Here is a 12,149-nt window from a genome sequence, read left to right on the forward strand (position 1 = left end):
TCCCTGTTCCCACTCCTATGACCGACAAGAGTGGCTGTCCCTTGCCCCTGAAGGGACTCCAACCATCACAGATGATATGGCAACCCCCGGTCCATAGTGGCTGTAGGTGCTACATCAGAGAAATCCAGGGTTAAAGATGAGTGTGGTCTGAGGTACAACAAATGGCTACAGCAGAGTCACCCACCTGTAGGTGAGGCAAATTGCTATCCTGCTGTAGTGCCAACAGCTGTTTGCTTAATTTTTGATTTTTGTGACTGGAAGAAGGACTGATCATAGGTCCAGTAGTCTGTTCCATGGTCAAGCTGAAAATGGAGCCTTTTTCCCAGGGAAGACAAGCAGCAATTTTTGACAAACACTACCAGTCCACAAAGGTTAGTTTTTGACAGAAATATTCCTTAAAAAGCTCTTTAAAACACAATGCCAGCCCCAGGAAAGTAAAATAAGCACGATTTGTCCACAGGAAAAAAAATGTTTTCAGTCACTTTACATCACTTTTAGAGTAACAGAAAAATCAGGCAGTCCATTTAAAAGTACATTACAATTGATATAGTCTGGCAAAACATAACACTCCTAGCTTTAAAATAACTTTCCTGAAACATCAACAAAATAAAAACAAATGTAAGGGTTTGTCTTTTTCTCAAAAGGAACATCTCTGAATAGCGAAAGAAAGCACAAGCCAAACGTCAATCTTTGAAAGCCTCCGAGGAACATAATTTTCGGCAGCAGTAAAGCTCTGAAGGGCTTTATGTCAAAACATGTCTTAGCTCAGTTTGATCTGCTTGTCAGTTTGGGCCTTAACATTTTGGAAGCTGGTCAGCTGTAATATCCTTGGCAGGATATAACCTATATATATAAGGCTACTGCAGCAGTGATCAATATGATGAACATTCCTTATTCTTACAATGGAGTATTATCACCTGTCGTGGGAACTTCAGTGGTCATTCTGCAAGCACTTTAGATTGCCCTGAGCAAAATGTATTGATTCATGGTTACTTCATCAAAAGACAACATCACTACCTAAACTTGCAAAATGTATTTTTTATTTTCACCAGTTTACCTGAAAACAAACCTACTCTCTTGTTTTCAAAAACACCACATTAACAGAAGTTTTTTCTAGACCATTACATTTTCTTGCCTTCTTCCACTAAGCATTGAGAACTGAAGACACTTTCCTTGTACCAGCTGATCTTTCTCATTTTCTGGACCTAAAATGTAGAACTGGATTTGAAAGCTCAAACCATTAAAAGTCTTGCATTCACCTAAAAGCATTCGTTTACTCAGAGGCAGTATGTCAGCGTTTCTCTGTAGTTACATAGAACTTTCGGACAGTTAACTTTTGAATAGTAATCCTTTTGTATTACTGTAGCCCAGACAGATAATGGACTGGAAACAGCCATAAGTACTGGGACGTACAATTGCATGACTGCTGACGTATGTGTTCATACTGAATTAACATTTGACTTTCGTCATCTTACTATCATTTCTGTAAGTGGTTTTGACGAAAATGGCTGTTGAGTGAAATCCATGTACCTATAAAATTAGTAACAAATCAATAAGTCTACTTTTGGATGTTACTTGGATGCCTTGTACTTCTGTAATTTCTTCATCCCACATGGGCTAATTTACTAGTCACATCTGTTAGCAACTTAAATAGTACCACACCATTTTGCATTGTCAGTATCTGCACGGTCATTTCTCTCTAATTCCAAAATGTTAAGCAACATATTTGTCCTGTTCATATCTGTTTCAGTGGAGCCTTTCTACAAAGGCCTACACTAAAAATGAATGACTTTTCCTACTAGAATTTTCCAGTCTGTAATAAAATAACTAAATGAATCCTGGAAACTGAAAATAAAGTTCTTCTTCAGATCACACTTTTATGTTGAGTTTGGTTTGGCGTAATAGTTAAGGCCTTCAGCTCATCGACACAGGGTTTGATTTTGACCTTAGGTTACTGGCTAGACTTAAAATGGCCCTTCAGGACAGTTAGCCTAGTATTCAGCTATGTAACTGTAAGAGTGTGCGGTATCTTGCTGCAGGCTTACAGTGTAGTAAAGTGGTCACCCAAGAAAAGTGTAATAACTGCAGTAATACAATCATTATCCGCTAATCTTACATAATACATTGTGATGTTTTCTGAACTTAAAAATCCTTGTGGCTGCCTCCATTAGGAAGTGGGATAGGAGTTTAGTGTAAGGGAACAGCAGAGGGTTTTTTAAGGTTAGGAGTGAATTTTTGATTTAGGGAGCAATTGGGGAGTTTAGGTTTAGGAAGGTGAAGTTGAGTTTTAGGTATAAAATAATTGGAGACTTTAGGTTTAAGGAGGGGAAATTGAGTTTTAGGGTTAAGGAGTGATCAGGGAGTTTAGGTTAAGAGAGTAAACTTAAGTTTTAGAGTTAGGGATAAATCAGATAATTCAGATTTGCAGGAGTATAGTTTTAGGGTTAGGGATCAGCTGTGGACTTTAAGTTTAGGGAGTAGTAGCGGAGTTAAGTTAGGGTTATGGACTCAGATGGAATTTTAGAATTAAATTTGCCCTTGTAGGGTATACAATTTAATTGGGTCAGGTGGTAGAAAAGCTAGGTAATTAAATAGGATCAGGCTAGTGGGAGTTAGGACCCTTGACTTTTAGAGTAAATGGCACCAAGCAAGTGTGTTGTGAGCTGGTAGCTTCCATCCACTTATTGTAGACCATATGTGCAACCACAAACTTTACCATGTAAGATTCATTTAATGTGTGTGTGTGTGTGTGTGTGTGTGTGTGTGTGTGTGTGTGTGTGTGTGTGTGTGTGTGTGTGTGTGTGTTTGTATACTTTATGTATACACACTAGAGCTTGCACATTTTAGTAGGTGTACATGTCTAATCTCAGTCCTCAGATATATACATACTATGTGCACTAACACTGCAGTGTGCATTTTTGATTTTGTGATATTTGTGTTTCACTTTTACATACTTGTATATTTCATTGTCTGAATGGTATTATGTATGTTGTATGTTGCTTTTTCATTTTGTCCTTCATTGCTTGCTGATTTTTTGTTACATTTTATCATTTGTTTAGATTCCATTGTACATGTACTGTGTAAAAAAGTGTTATCTGTTATACTTTGCTGATTTGCTTGGGCTGTGGCTGATTTACTTGATTTATGGCGATAAGTGCCCTAAGGACCAGACAGCTTTCACAATTAATAAATGACAGACATAAACTAATAGATAAATAAAGGTGTGTAGGTGTGTGTGTGTGTGTGTGTGTGTGTGTGTGTGTGTGTGTGTGTGTGTGTGTGTCTATCTCTCTGTGCATTGTGACAAGTATGTGTTCTTGAAGGTAACCAATTGAAATGTCTGGACCTGAAATACAGAGACTGAATTTCCGAAAGTACATAATTACATATACTTAGTCCTGTTCTGGGGGGCTTGCCCCTCCTATAAAAAGAAGTTTAAAGGAGAAAAGCAATTTGCGAAATTCTCTCTTCTCCTGTATTTTCAGTCTTTTTTTGGCTTATTAAAATTCAGCATTTCAAGTGCTAACATTTCAGTACGGAGTTGTTGGCGAAACGTGGATTATGAATTTGTTTTGTAAATGCTTGTCATTGGTGGAAAAGACAGTGCAGGAAATCATTCAAAGCTGTATTTTCTTTAGTTATAAATAAACGAACTCATTTTACAACACCCCAAAATATGAAAACTGCTACTACATAAATACAAATGCAGATATTTTATTGAAGCAGTTCTAAAAGAAAAAAATTATTACTAAATCTAATTGTATTTTTTTTTACAGCAGCAATATCCTGACAGAAGTAACACCAGGTGGAGCTGCATCAGTCTTTGTTCATAAACAGGGTAATTCTCACAGATTCGCCTCTCATATTTATATATTTATTCTTCTAATTTCCCTAGATTCTGAATGCTTTTAATATCTGAATGATTTTGGAATTAAAACTAACCTTAAAATTACTGTTTTTAGCAGAATGAGTCCATCTGTCCACAGCAAGAGATTCTCCATCGAACCATAGAACCTCTGTCTGTGAGGTGAAAATTAAGGCAGCTGAGACAAAATAAACACTTTAAAGCTCAGAATTTAGTTTATAGGCCATTTTGGGCTAATTTCTATCCCTTTTATCTTCTTGCTATAAAACCCCGCTTTTGCGTGGTTTTGCGCACTACTGGTTAGCTGGGGTTAACCATCCCCGGCTCCACAAAGTCTGCTCTTCAGTTTTTCCCTTATAACTTGTCAGTCTTTCAGCCTAAACACTAAGACCCGCACCTTTTAGCCCAGCACTTGTTCTAAATCCACTGCAGCACTAAGCACTCAACCCCCGCATCTGCCAGAAGGGAATGGTCTTTATACTTCCCTACTTATTCAGGCATGTCCAGGAGATGGCTCCCGGTGTACTCTCCAGCCTAAATGATGAGCCTGGGCATCTTGAGGCAATGCTACAACTGCCTCATGTACACAGACAACCCTCTCCTCCTACCACCAGTCACTAACACTTGCAAGAGATGCACTTATACAACCAATCTAGAGGCAAAGCTCTCTCCAACCAAGACTGGAACAGACAGTCAAGAGGAGAAGGTAACAACTCGCAATACCCTACTCACAACATATAGACCAACTAAACCAACACCTCCAAAACCCACACATAGAAACACCAAGACATATACGGAGGCTCTGATTAAAATCTAAATCTGCCTAAGCAACAGAGACCTCCAAAGCAGACACACAAGCAACCTCCTCCCACCAACACACCCCAAGCAACACATAGCCAACAAACAGCATACCCAACACACTAGTGATAGGGGACTCTATAGTCAGGCACACTGATGTCCCACTCACCAGTCTGGACAAAGAGAAGGTTACTGTCAGCTGCTTGTCAGGTGCCAGAATCCGCCACATAATGCATGCACTCAGGTCACTACAAGGCAAGTACAAATAAGACTCTGTCATAGTCCATGTTGGTGTAAATGACCTGAGATGTACCTCCATGGACTACATGAAAAGAGACATGGAAGAGATCTCTGATCTTGTAGCCCAGGCAGGTATGACCGTAGCCCCGAGTAGCATCCTGCCTTCACCAAAAATGATATCACAGTACAAGGATAAGATGATCAACTTCAACAATTGGCTAAGCTTCTGGTGTCATTCAAAGGGGATCCAGTATCTGCCTGCCTCGGATGACATGCTTGACAGGCCATGATGCTTCACGAGAGATGGCCTGCACCTGTCACCCCTGGGATTCAGGATATTGGCCAAGGCTCTTGCCACACCATAGTGCTTTTTTTAGGCAAGGCTCAAAAAACAAACTCACCACCATAAGAACTACAGGTAACAAAAAACTGAGGGCAATGCTGCTCAGTGCTAGGAGTCTAAACTTCAAAATGCACTCACTCGAGGCACTCCTCAAAATGGAGAACATCGATATCTGTGCAGTGACAGAGACCTGGTTCAAGGCTCCTGAGAGCACCCCAGCACTACCAGGCTATAATTCATACCACACGTTTCGGCCACAAAACCCGGACCTCGAAACACGAATGCCAGAGGTGTGTCCATATTTATCAAGGACATCCACACCTCCAGGCTAGCTGCAAAACACGATGCCTCTGAAATCATCCAAGTGCAACAAACCCAGGGCAAAAATGCACTCCAAATTGTAGCTTGTTATAGATCCCCCCCCCATGACCCAGGACCCTCACTCCTCATTCCTGGGGACATTGTAGCTTGTTATAGATCCCCACCATGACCCAGGACCCTCACTCCTCGTTCCTGGGGACATTGTAGCTTGTTATAGATCCCCCACCATGACTCAGGACCCTCACTCCTCGTTCCTGGAGACATTGTAGCTTGTTATAGATCCCCCCCCCATGACCCAGGACCCTCACTCCTCATTCCTGGGGACATTGTAGCTTGTTATAGATCCCCACCATGACCCAGGACCCTCACTCCTCGTTCCTGGGGACACTGTAGCTTGTTATAGATCCCCCACCATGACCCAGTACCCTCACTCCTCGTTCCTGGGGAGATTGTAGCTTGTTATAGATCCCCCACCATGACCCAGGACCCTCACTCCTCATTCCTGGGGACATTGTAGCTTGTTATAGATCCCCCACCATGACTCAAGACCCTCACTCCTCATTCCTGGGGACATTGTAGCTTGTTATAGATCCCCCACCATGACCCAGGACCCTCACTCCTCGTTCCTGGGGACATTGTAGCTTGTTATAGATCCCCACCATGACCCAGGACCCTCACTCCTCGTTCCTGGAGACATTGTAGCTTGTTATAGAGCCCCACCATGACTCAGGACCCTCACTCCTCGTTCCTGGGGACATTGTAGCTTGTTATAGATCCCCCACCATGACCCAGGACCCTCACTCCTCGTTCCTGGGGACATTGTAGCTTGTTATAGATCCCCACCATGACCCAGGACCCTCACTCCTCGTTCCTGGGGACATTGTAGCTTGTTATAGATCCCCCACCATGACCTAGGACCCTCACTTCTCATTCCTGGGGACATTGTAGCTTGTTATAGATCCCCCACCATGACCCAGGACCCTCACTCCTCATTCCTGGGGACATTGTAGCTTGTTATAGATCCCCCACCATGACCCAGGACCCTCACTCCTTGTTCCTGGGGACATTGTAGCTTGTTATAGATCCCCCACCATGACCCAGGACCCTCACTCCTCGTTCCTGGGGATATTGTAGCTTGTTATAGATCCCCCACCATGACCCAGGACCCTCACTCCTCATTCTTGGGGACATTGTAGCTTGTTATAGATCCCCCACCATGACCCAGGACCCTCACTCCTCGTTCCTGGGGACATTGTAGCTTGTTATAGATCCCCCCCATGACCCAGGACCCTCACTCCTCATTCCTGGGGACATTGTAGCTTGTTATAGATCCCCACCATGACCCAGGACCCTCACTCCTCGTTCCTGGGGACATTGTAGCTTGTTATAGATCCCCACCATGACCCAGGACCCTCACTCCTTGTTCCTGGGGACATTGTAGCTTGTTATAGATCCCCACCATGACCCAGGACCCTCACTCCTCGTTCCTGGGGACATTGTAGCTTGTTATAGATCCCCCACCATGACCCAGGACCCTCACTCCTCGTTCCTGGGGACATTGTAGCTTGTTATAGATCCCCCACCATGACCCAGGACCCTCACTCCTCGTTCCTGGGGACACTGGAAAAAATGAGGGTCCAACCAAACACCATAATAATGGGGGATTTCAACTACCTTAGCATAAACTGGGAAAACTACTGTTGTAATAACCCCCTTGCTCAACGATTCCTGGAATTTATTTACTCTAACGCCCTGGATCAACTAGTCAACACCCCCACCAGGGGCAGCAATATTCTGGACTTGGTCATCACCAACATGGGTGACCGGCGCTCAATGCCCGAGATCAACTCCTCACTGGTTAGATCATACCATTAATGAATCACCCTAGATATCCACATCCTGTCCTCACCCCCACTCAAGGAAAACATCGTAAAAAAATGTTTCCAAAGCGAACTTCACGCTACTCAAAACTGAGGTGACTAACTTTATGATGCCCCTGTAGATGGATAACACAGTCAATACAGTCACAACTGCTGAATCCTACACAAATGCTCTCTACAAGCACCTGCATGAGTGCATGGATCATGCTATCCCCAACAAAACCAAGACGCTATCCTCCAAAAAAGAAAGCCAATCTGGTAGTCTCCTGCCATTAACAAACTCTACAACAGAAGGAAGAAACTGTTGCAAAGGAGAGTAAAAACCCAGGTATGGAGGAACTCACTGATGGGCCTCAGTAAGAAACTAAGATCCCTCATAAAATCCTCCAAAGCTAATTTTGAAAGAAAAATTGCGACGGATTCCAAAGACAACCACAAAGCATTCTTTAGCTATGTCAAGAACCTCCATGGCAACACCCAGATCTGCACCGTGCTACAACAGAACGGCACAAAATATACAGAGCCAACTGATATTGCCAATGTATTGGCAGATAGGTTCAGTGCAAACTTTACTCTCCCCTCACCCCCCAAAGGGCCTATAACTATACCAGATGGTTGTAAAGCCCCAGTACTCACAAACACACAGGTAAAAATGGCACTCTCTAAACCCAAAAACACAGCATCCATGGGACCAGACAACATCCCAGGCTGCGTCTTACATGAGCTCCAAAATGAACTAGCCCCCCCCCACCTAAAGTCCATGTTCAATAAAAGCCTCACCACAGGCTATGTGCCCACAGAATGGTGCACAGCATTGGTTATCCCACTCCACAAAGGAGGAACTGCCACAGACCCCAGGAACTATAGACCTATTAGCCTGACAAGCCTGTTCTGCAAGGCCATGGAGTGTGTCATCATGGAACTCATAAACAAAAACATTGGTAACCTCCAAACTCTGGATGCTACCCAATTCGGATTTGTAAAAAGTAGGTCATGTCTCCTAATCCTGGTAGACTTCTTCAAAACAGTTACTAAGGCCGTAGATGAGGGCAAGGTAGTCCACACAGCCTACCTGGACCTCACTAAAGCCTTCAACACTATCCCTCATTCAGGAATCATAGATAAACTCATCAACCTTAACATAAACCCTTATGTCACGAAATGGGTGGCTAACAGGCTCATGGACAGAGCCCACATGGTAAGAGTTTCAGACTCCAGATCTGACTCCAAACCAGTGACAAGTGGTGTACCCCACGGTTCAGTCTTGGGACCCCTCCTGTTTGGTATATACTTCTCTGAAGTGCAAGCAAACACCTATGGTCTATGGATAACCAGGTTTGCAGATGACTGCAAACTAGGTGCCATTATCGATTCCCCTACTGATGTAGGCATCATGCAAAAGGGCCTCACTGAGACAGACACCTGGTGTCAACATCATGGCCTCAAGCTAAATGCCAAAAAGTGCATTGTTATCCCCTTTGGTAAAAACATGGTACCCATGAATTAACAAATAGGGGGAAGTTCACTTAACACAGAAAGCATGATAAGAGACTTTGGGACCCAAGTGGATAGTAACCTCTCCTTTTATAACCACATTGCCACAGTGGTCAGAAAATATTTGTACGTGGCCCACCTAATCACAAAAGGGTTTGCATCTAGGAATAAGGAAGTCATTGTTCCCCTCTACTCATCACTTTTCAGACCCCTCTTTGAATACAATGCCCAGTTTTGTATGTACCTCACAAGACACCTACAACAACTTGAGAGGCCCCAAAGGTACCTCACCAAGAGGATTGCTGGCCTCAAACAATTGCCCTTTGCTGACTGGCTCAAGAAACTCAAACTCTACTTGGTCGCATACCGCTTACTTCAAGGAGACCTCTGCCTGACATACAAAGCTATGTCAAACCCAGAATTGCTGGACAGGCTCCACTTGAAGAAATCCCAATCTCCCCAAACCACTCACTCTAGGGACCTAAACCTCACCACAACAATAAATATGACATACCGGTGGGATAGATTCTTCTCCCAGAGACTTCCCATGCTCTGGAACAAAATTCCCATCCATATCAAGCAAAGCTCATCATTAGCATTATTCAAGAAAAACCTTGATAAGTGGATGGGTGATAGGAAGTTCACCCCTGGGACTATGCCTGGGGCACTGCTCGATAGAGGGGCAGGAATTTAACAATACATGGGTGGCAGAAGCCATTAAACTGTTGGCTAGGCTTGCTTTGGCCCTCGGGCCGATAACCTAGTACCTACCTATGAACTAGCTACTGTGCCAACCCACAGACAGGCAGCAACACTATCTGCTGTGTCACTCTGATACCCTGCTGTGAAGTGACAACACTACCTGCTATGTCACTGTGACACGTTGCTATGAGGTGACACTATGTGCTGTGTTAATGTGCAACTCTGCTGTGAAGTGACAACACTACCTGCTTTGCCACTGTGCCACCCTGCTGTGAGGTGAAACTACTTTCTGTGTCACTGTGACACCCTTCTGTGAGGCAACACTACCTAATGTGTCACTGTGCCATCCTGCTGTGAGGTGACACTACCTGTCACGATGCTGTGCCACTCTGTTCTGTGATGACAATACTACACGCTGTCACTGTGACAGCCTGAAGTGACAACCCTAACTGCTGTGTCACTGTGACACTCTGCTTTGTTGATACTGCCTGCTGTTGCTGTGACACCCTACTGTGAGGTGACACTACCTGCTGTCACTCTGACATCCTGCTTTGACATGACACTACCTGCTGTGCCACTAGGACACCCAGCAGTGAGGTGACAACACTACCTGCTTTGTCACTGTGGCAGCCTGCTGTGAGGTGACACTACCTGCAGTGTCACTTTGCCGCCCTGCTGTGAGGTGACACTACCTGCTGTATCACTGTGACACCTAGCTGTGAGGTGACAACACTACCTGCTGTGACACTGTGACACCCTGTTGTGAAGTGATAGCACTACCTGCTGTGTCACTATGACACCTTGCTGTGAGGTGACAACACTATCTGCTGTGTCACTGTGACACGGCTATGAGTGACACGACCTGCTGTGAGTTCAGAACACTGCCTATGGTGTCACTGTGACACCCTGCTGTGAGGTGACAACACTACCTGCTTGTTACTGTGGCACCCTGCTGTGAGGTGACACTGACTGCTGTGTCACTGTGCCACCCCATTCTAAGGCAACAACATTACTAGCTATGTTACTGTGACACCATGCTGTGAGGTGACACTACCTGCTGTGTCATTGTGCCATCCTGCTGTGAGGTGACACTGCCTGTTGTGTCATTGTGACACCCTGCTCTGCGATGGCAGCACTACCTACTGTGCAATGGTGCCACACTGCTGTGAAATGACATTACCTGCTATGTCACTATGACACCCTGCTCTGAGGTGACAACACTACCTGCTGTGTCACCGTGACACTCTGCAGGGTGGTGACACCATTACCTGCTGTACCACTGTGCCAGCCTGCTGTGATGTGACAATACTTGATGTGTCACTGTGCTACCCCGTTCTGAGGTGACAACACTACCAGCTATGTCACTGTGCTACCCTGCTGTGAGGTGACACTACCTGCTGTGTCACTGTGACACCCTGCTGTAAAGTGACAAGACTACCTCCTGTGTGACTGTGCCACCCTGTTGAAAGGTGACAACTCTACCTGCTGTGTCACTGTGACACCCTGCTGTGAGGTGACAACACTACCTGCTGTGTCACTGTGCCACCCTGCTATGAAGTGACACTACTTGCTGTGTCACTGTGACACCCTGCTGTGAGGTGACGAAACTACCTACTGTGTGACTGTGCCACCCTGTTGTAAGGTGACAACTCTACCTGCTGTATCACTGTGACACCCTGCTGTGAGGTGACAAGAGTACCTGCTCTGAGACGACAACACTACCTGCTCTGTCACTGTAACACCCTACGGTGTAGTGACACTTCCTGCTGTGTCTCTGTGACACCCTGCTGTGAGATGACACTACCTGCTGTATCATGGTGCCACACTGCCGTGAAGTGACAATACTACCAGCTCTGTCACTGTGACACCCTGATGTGAGGTGACACTACCTGCTGTGTCACTGTGCCACCCTGCTGTGAGGTGACACTACCTGCTGTATGACTGTGCCACCCTGCTGTGAGGTGTCAACACTACCTGCTGTATCACTGTGACAACCTGCTGTGAGGTGACACTACCTGCTGTGTCACTGTGCCATCCTGCTGTGAACTGACACTACCTGCTGTCTCACTGTTACACCCTGCTGTGAGTTGACAACACTACCTGCTCTGTGACTGTGCCACCCTGTTGTGAGGTGACATTACCTGCTGTGTCACTGTGCCCCTGTGTTGCGAGGTGATAACACTAACTGCTATGTCACTGTGTCACCCTGTTGTGATGTGACACTATCTGCTGTCACTGTGACACCCTGCTGTGAGTTGACAACACTACCCACTGTGTCACTGTGTCACTGTGACACCCAGCTGTGAAGTGACACTGCCTGCTATTTCACTTTGACATCCTGCTGTGAGTTGACATTACCTACTGTATCACTGTGCCAATGTGCTGTGAGGTGACAACACTACCTGCTGTGTCACTGTGACATCTTGCTCTGGGTGATAACACTACTTGCTGTGTACTGTGACAACCTGCTGTGAGGTGACTACACTACCTGCTATTTCACTGTGCC

The 12,149-nt window shown here is 45.1% G+C and overlaps 1 protein-coding gene across 6 annotated transcripts in view; it reads left to right on the forward strand.

The window, feature by feature from the left end:
- Window positions 1-12,149, forward strand: part of LOC122803551 (NXPE family member 4-like) — a 444,095-nt gene that overhangs the window by 403,485 nt on the left and 28,461 nt on the right. For all 6 annotated transcript variants that reach the window (XM_044073206.1, XM_044073205.1, XM_044073209.1 and 3 more), the window contains one exon: window positions 3,777-3,838. In XM_044073206.1, the coding sequence (XP_043929141.1) occupies window positions 3,777-3,838 (62 nt within the window). The remainder of the gene's footprint in view (window positions 1-3,776; window positions 3,839-12,149) is intronic.

This window comes from Protopterus annectens, chromosome 5.part1, assembly GCF_019279795.1.
Source record: "Protopterus annectens isolate FY-2018-M chromosome 5.part1, PAN1.0, whole genome shotgun sequence".
Classification (NCBI taxonomy): Eukaryota; Metazoa; Chordata; order Ceratodontiformes; family Protopteridae; genus Protopterus; species Protopterus annectens.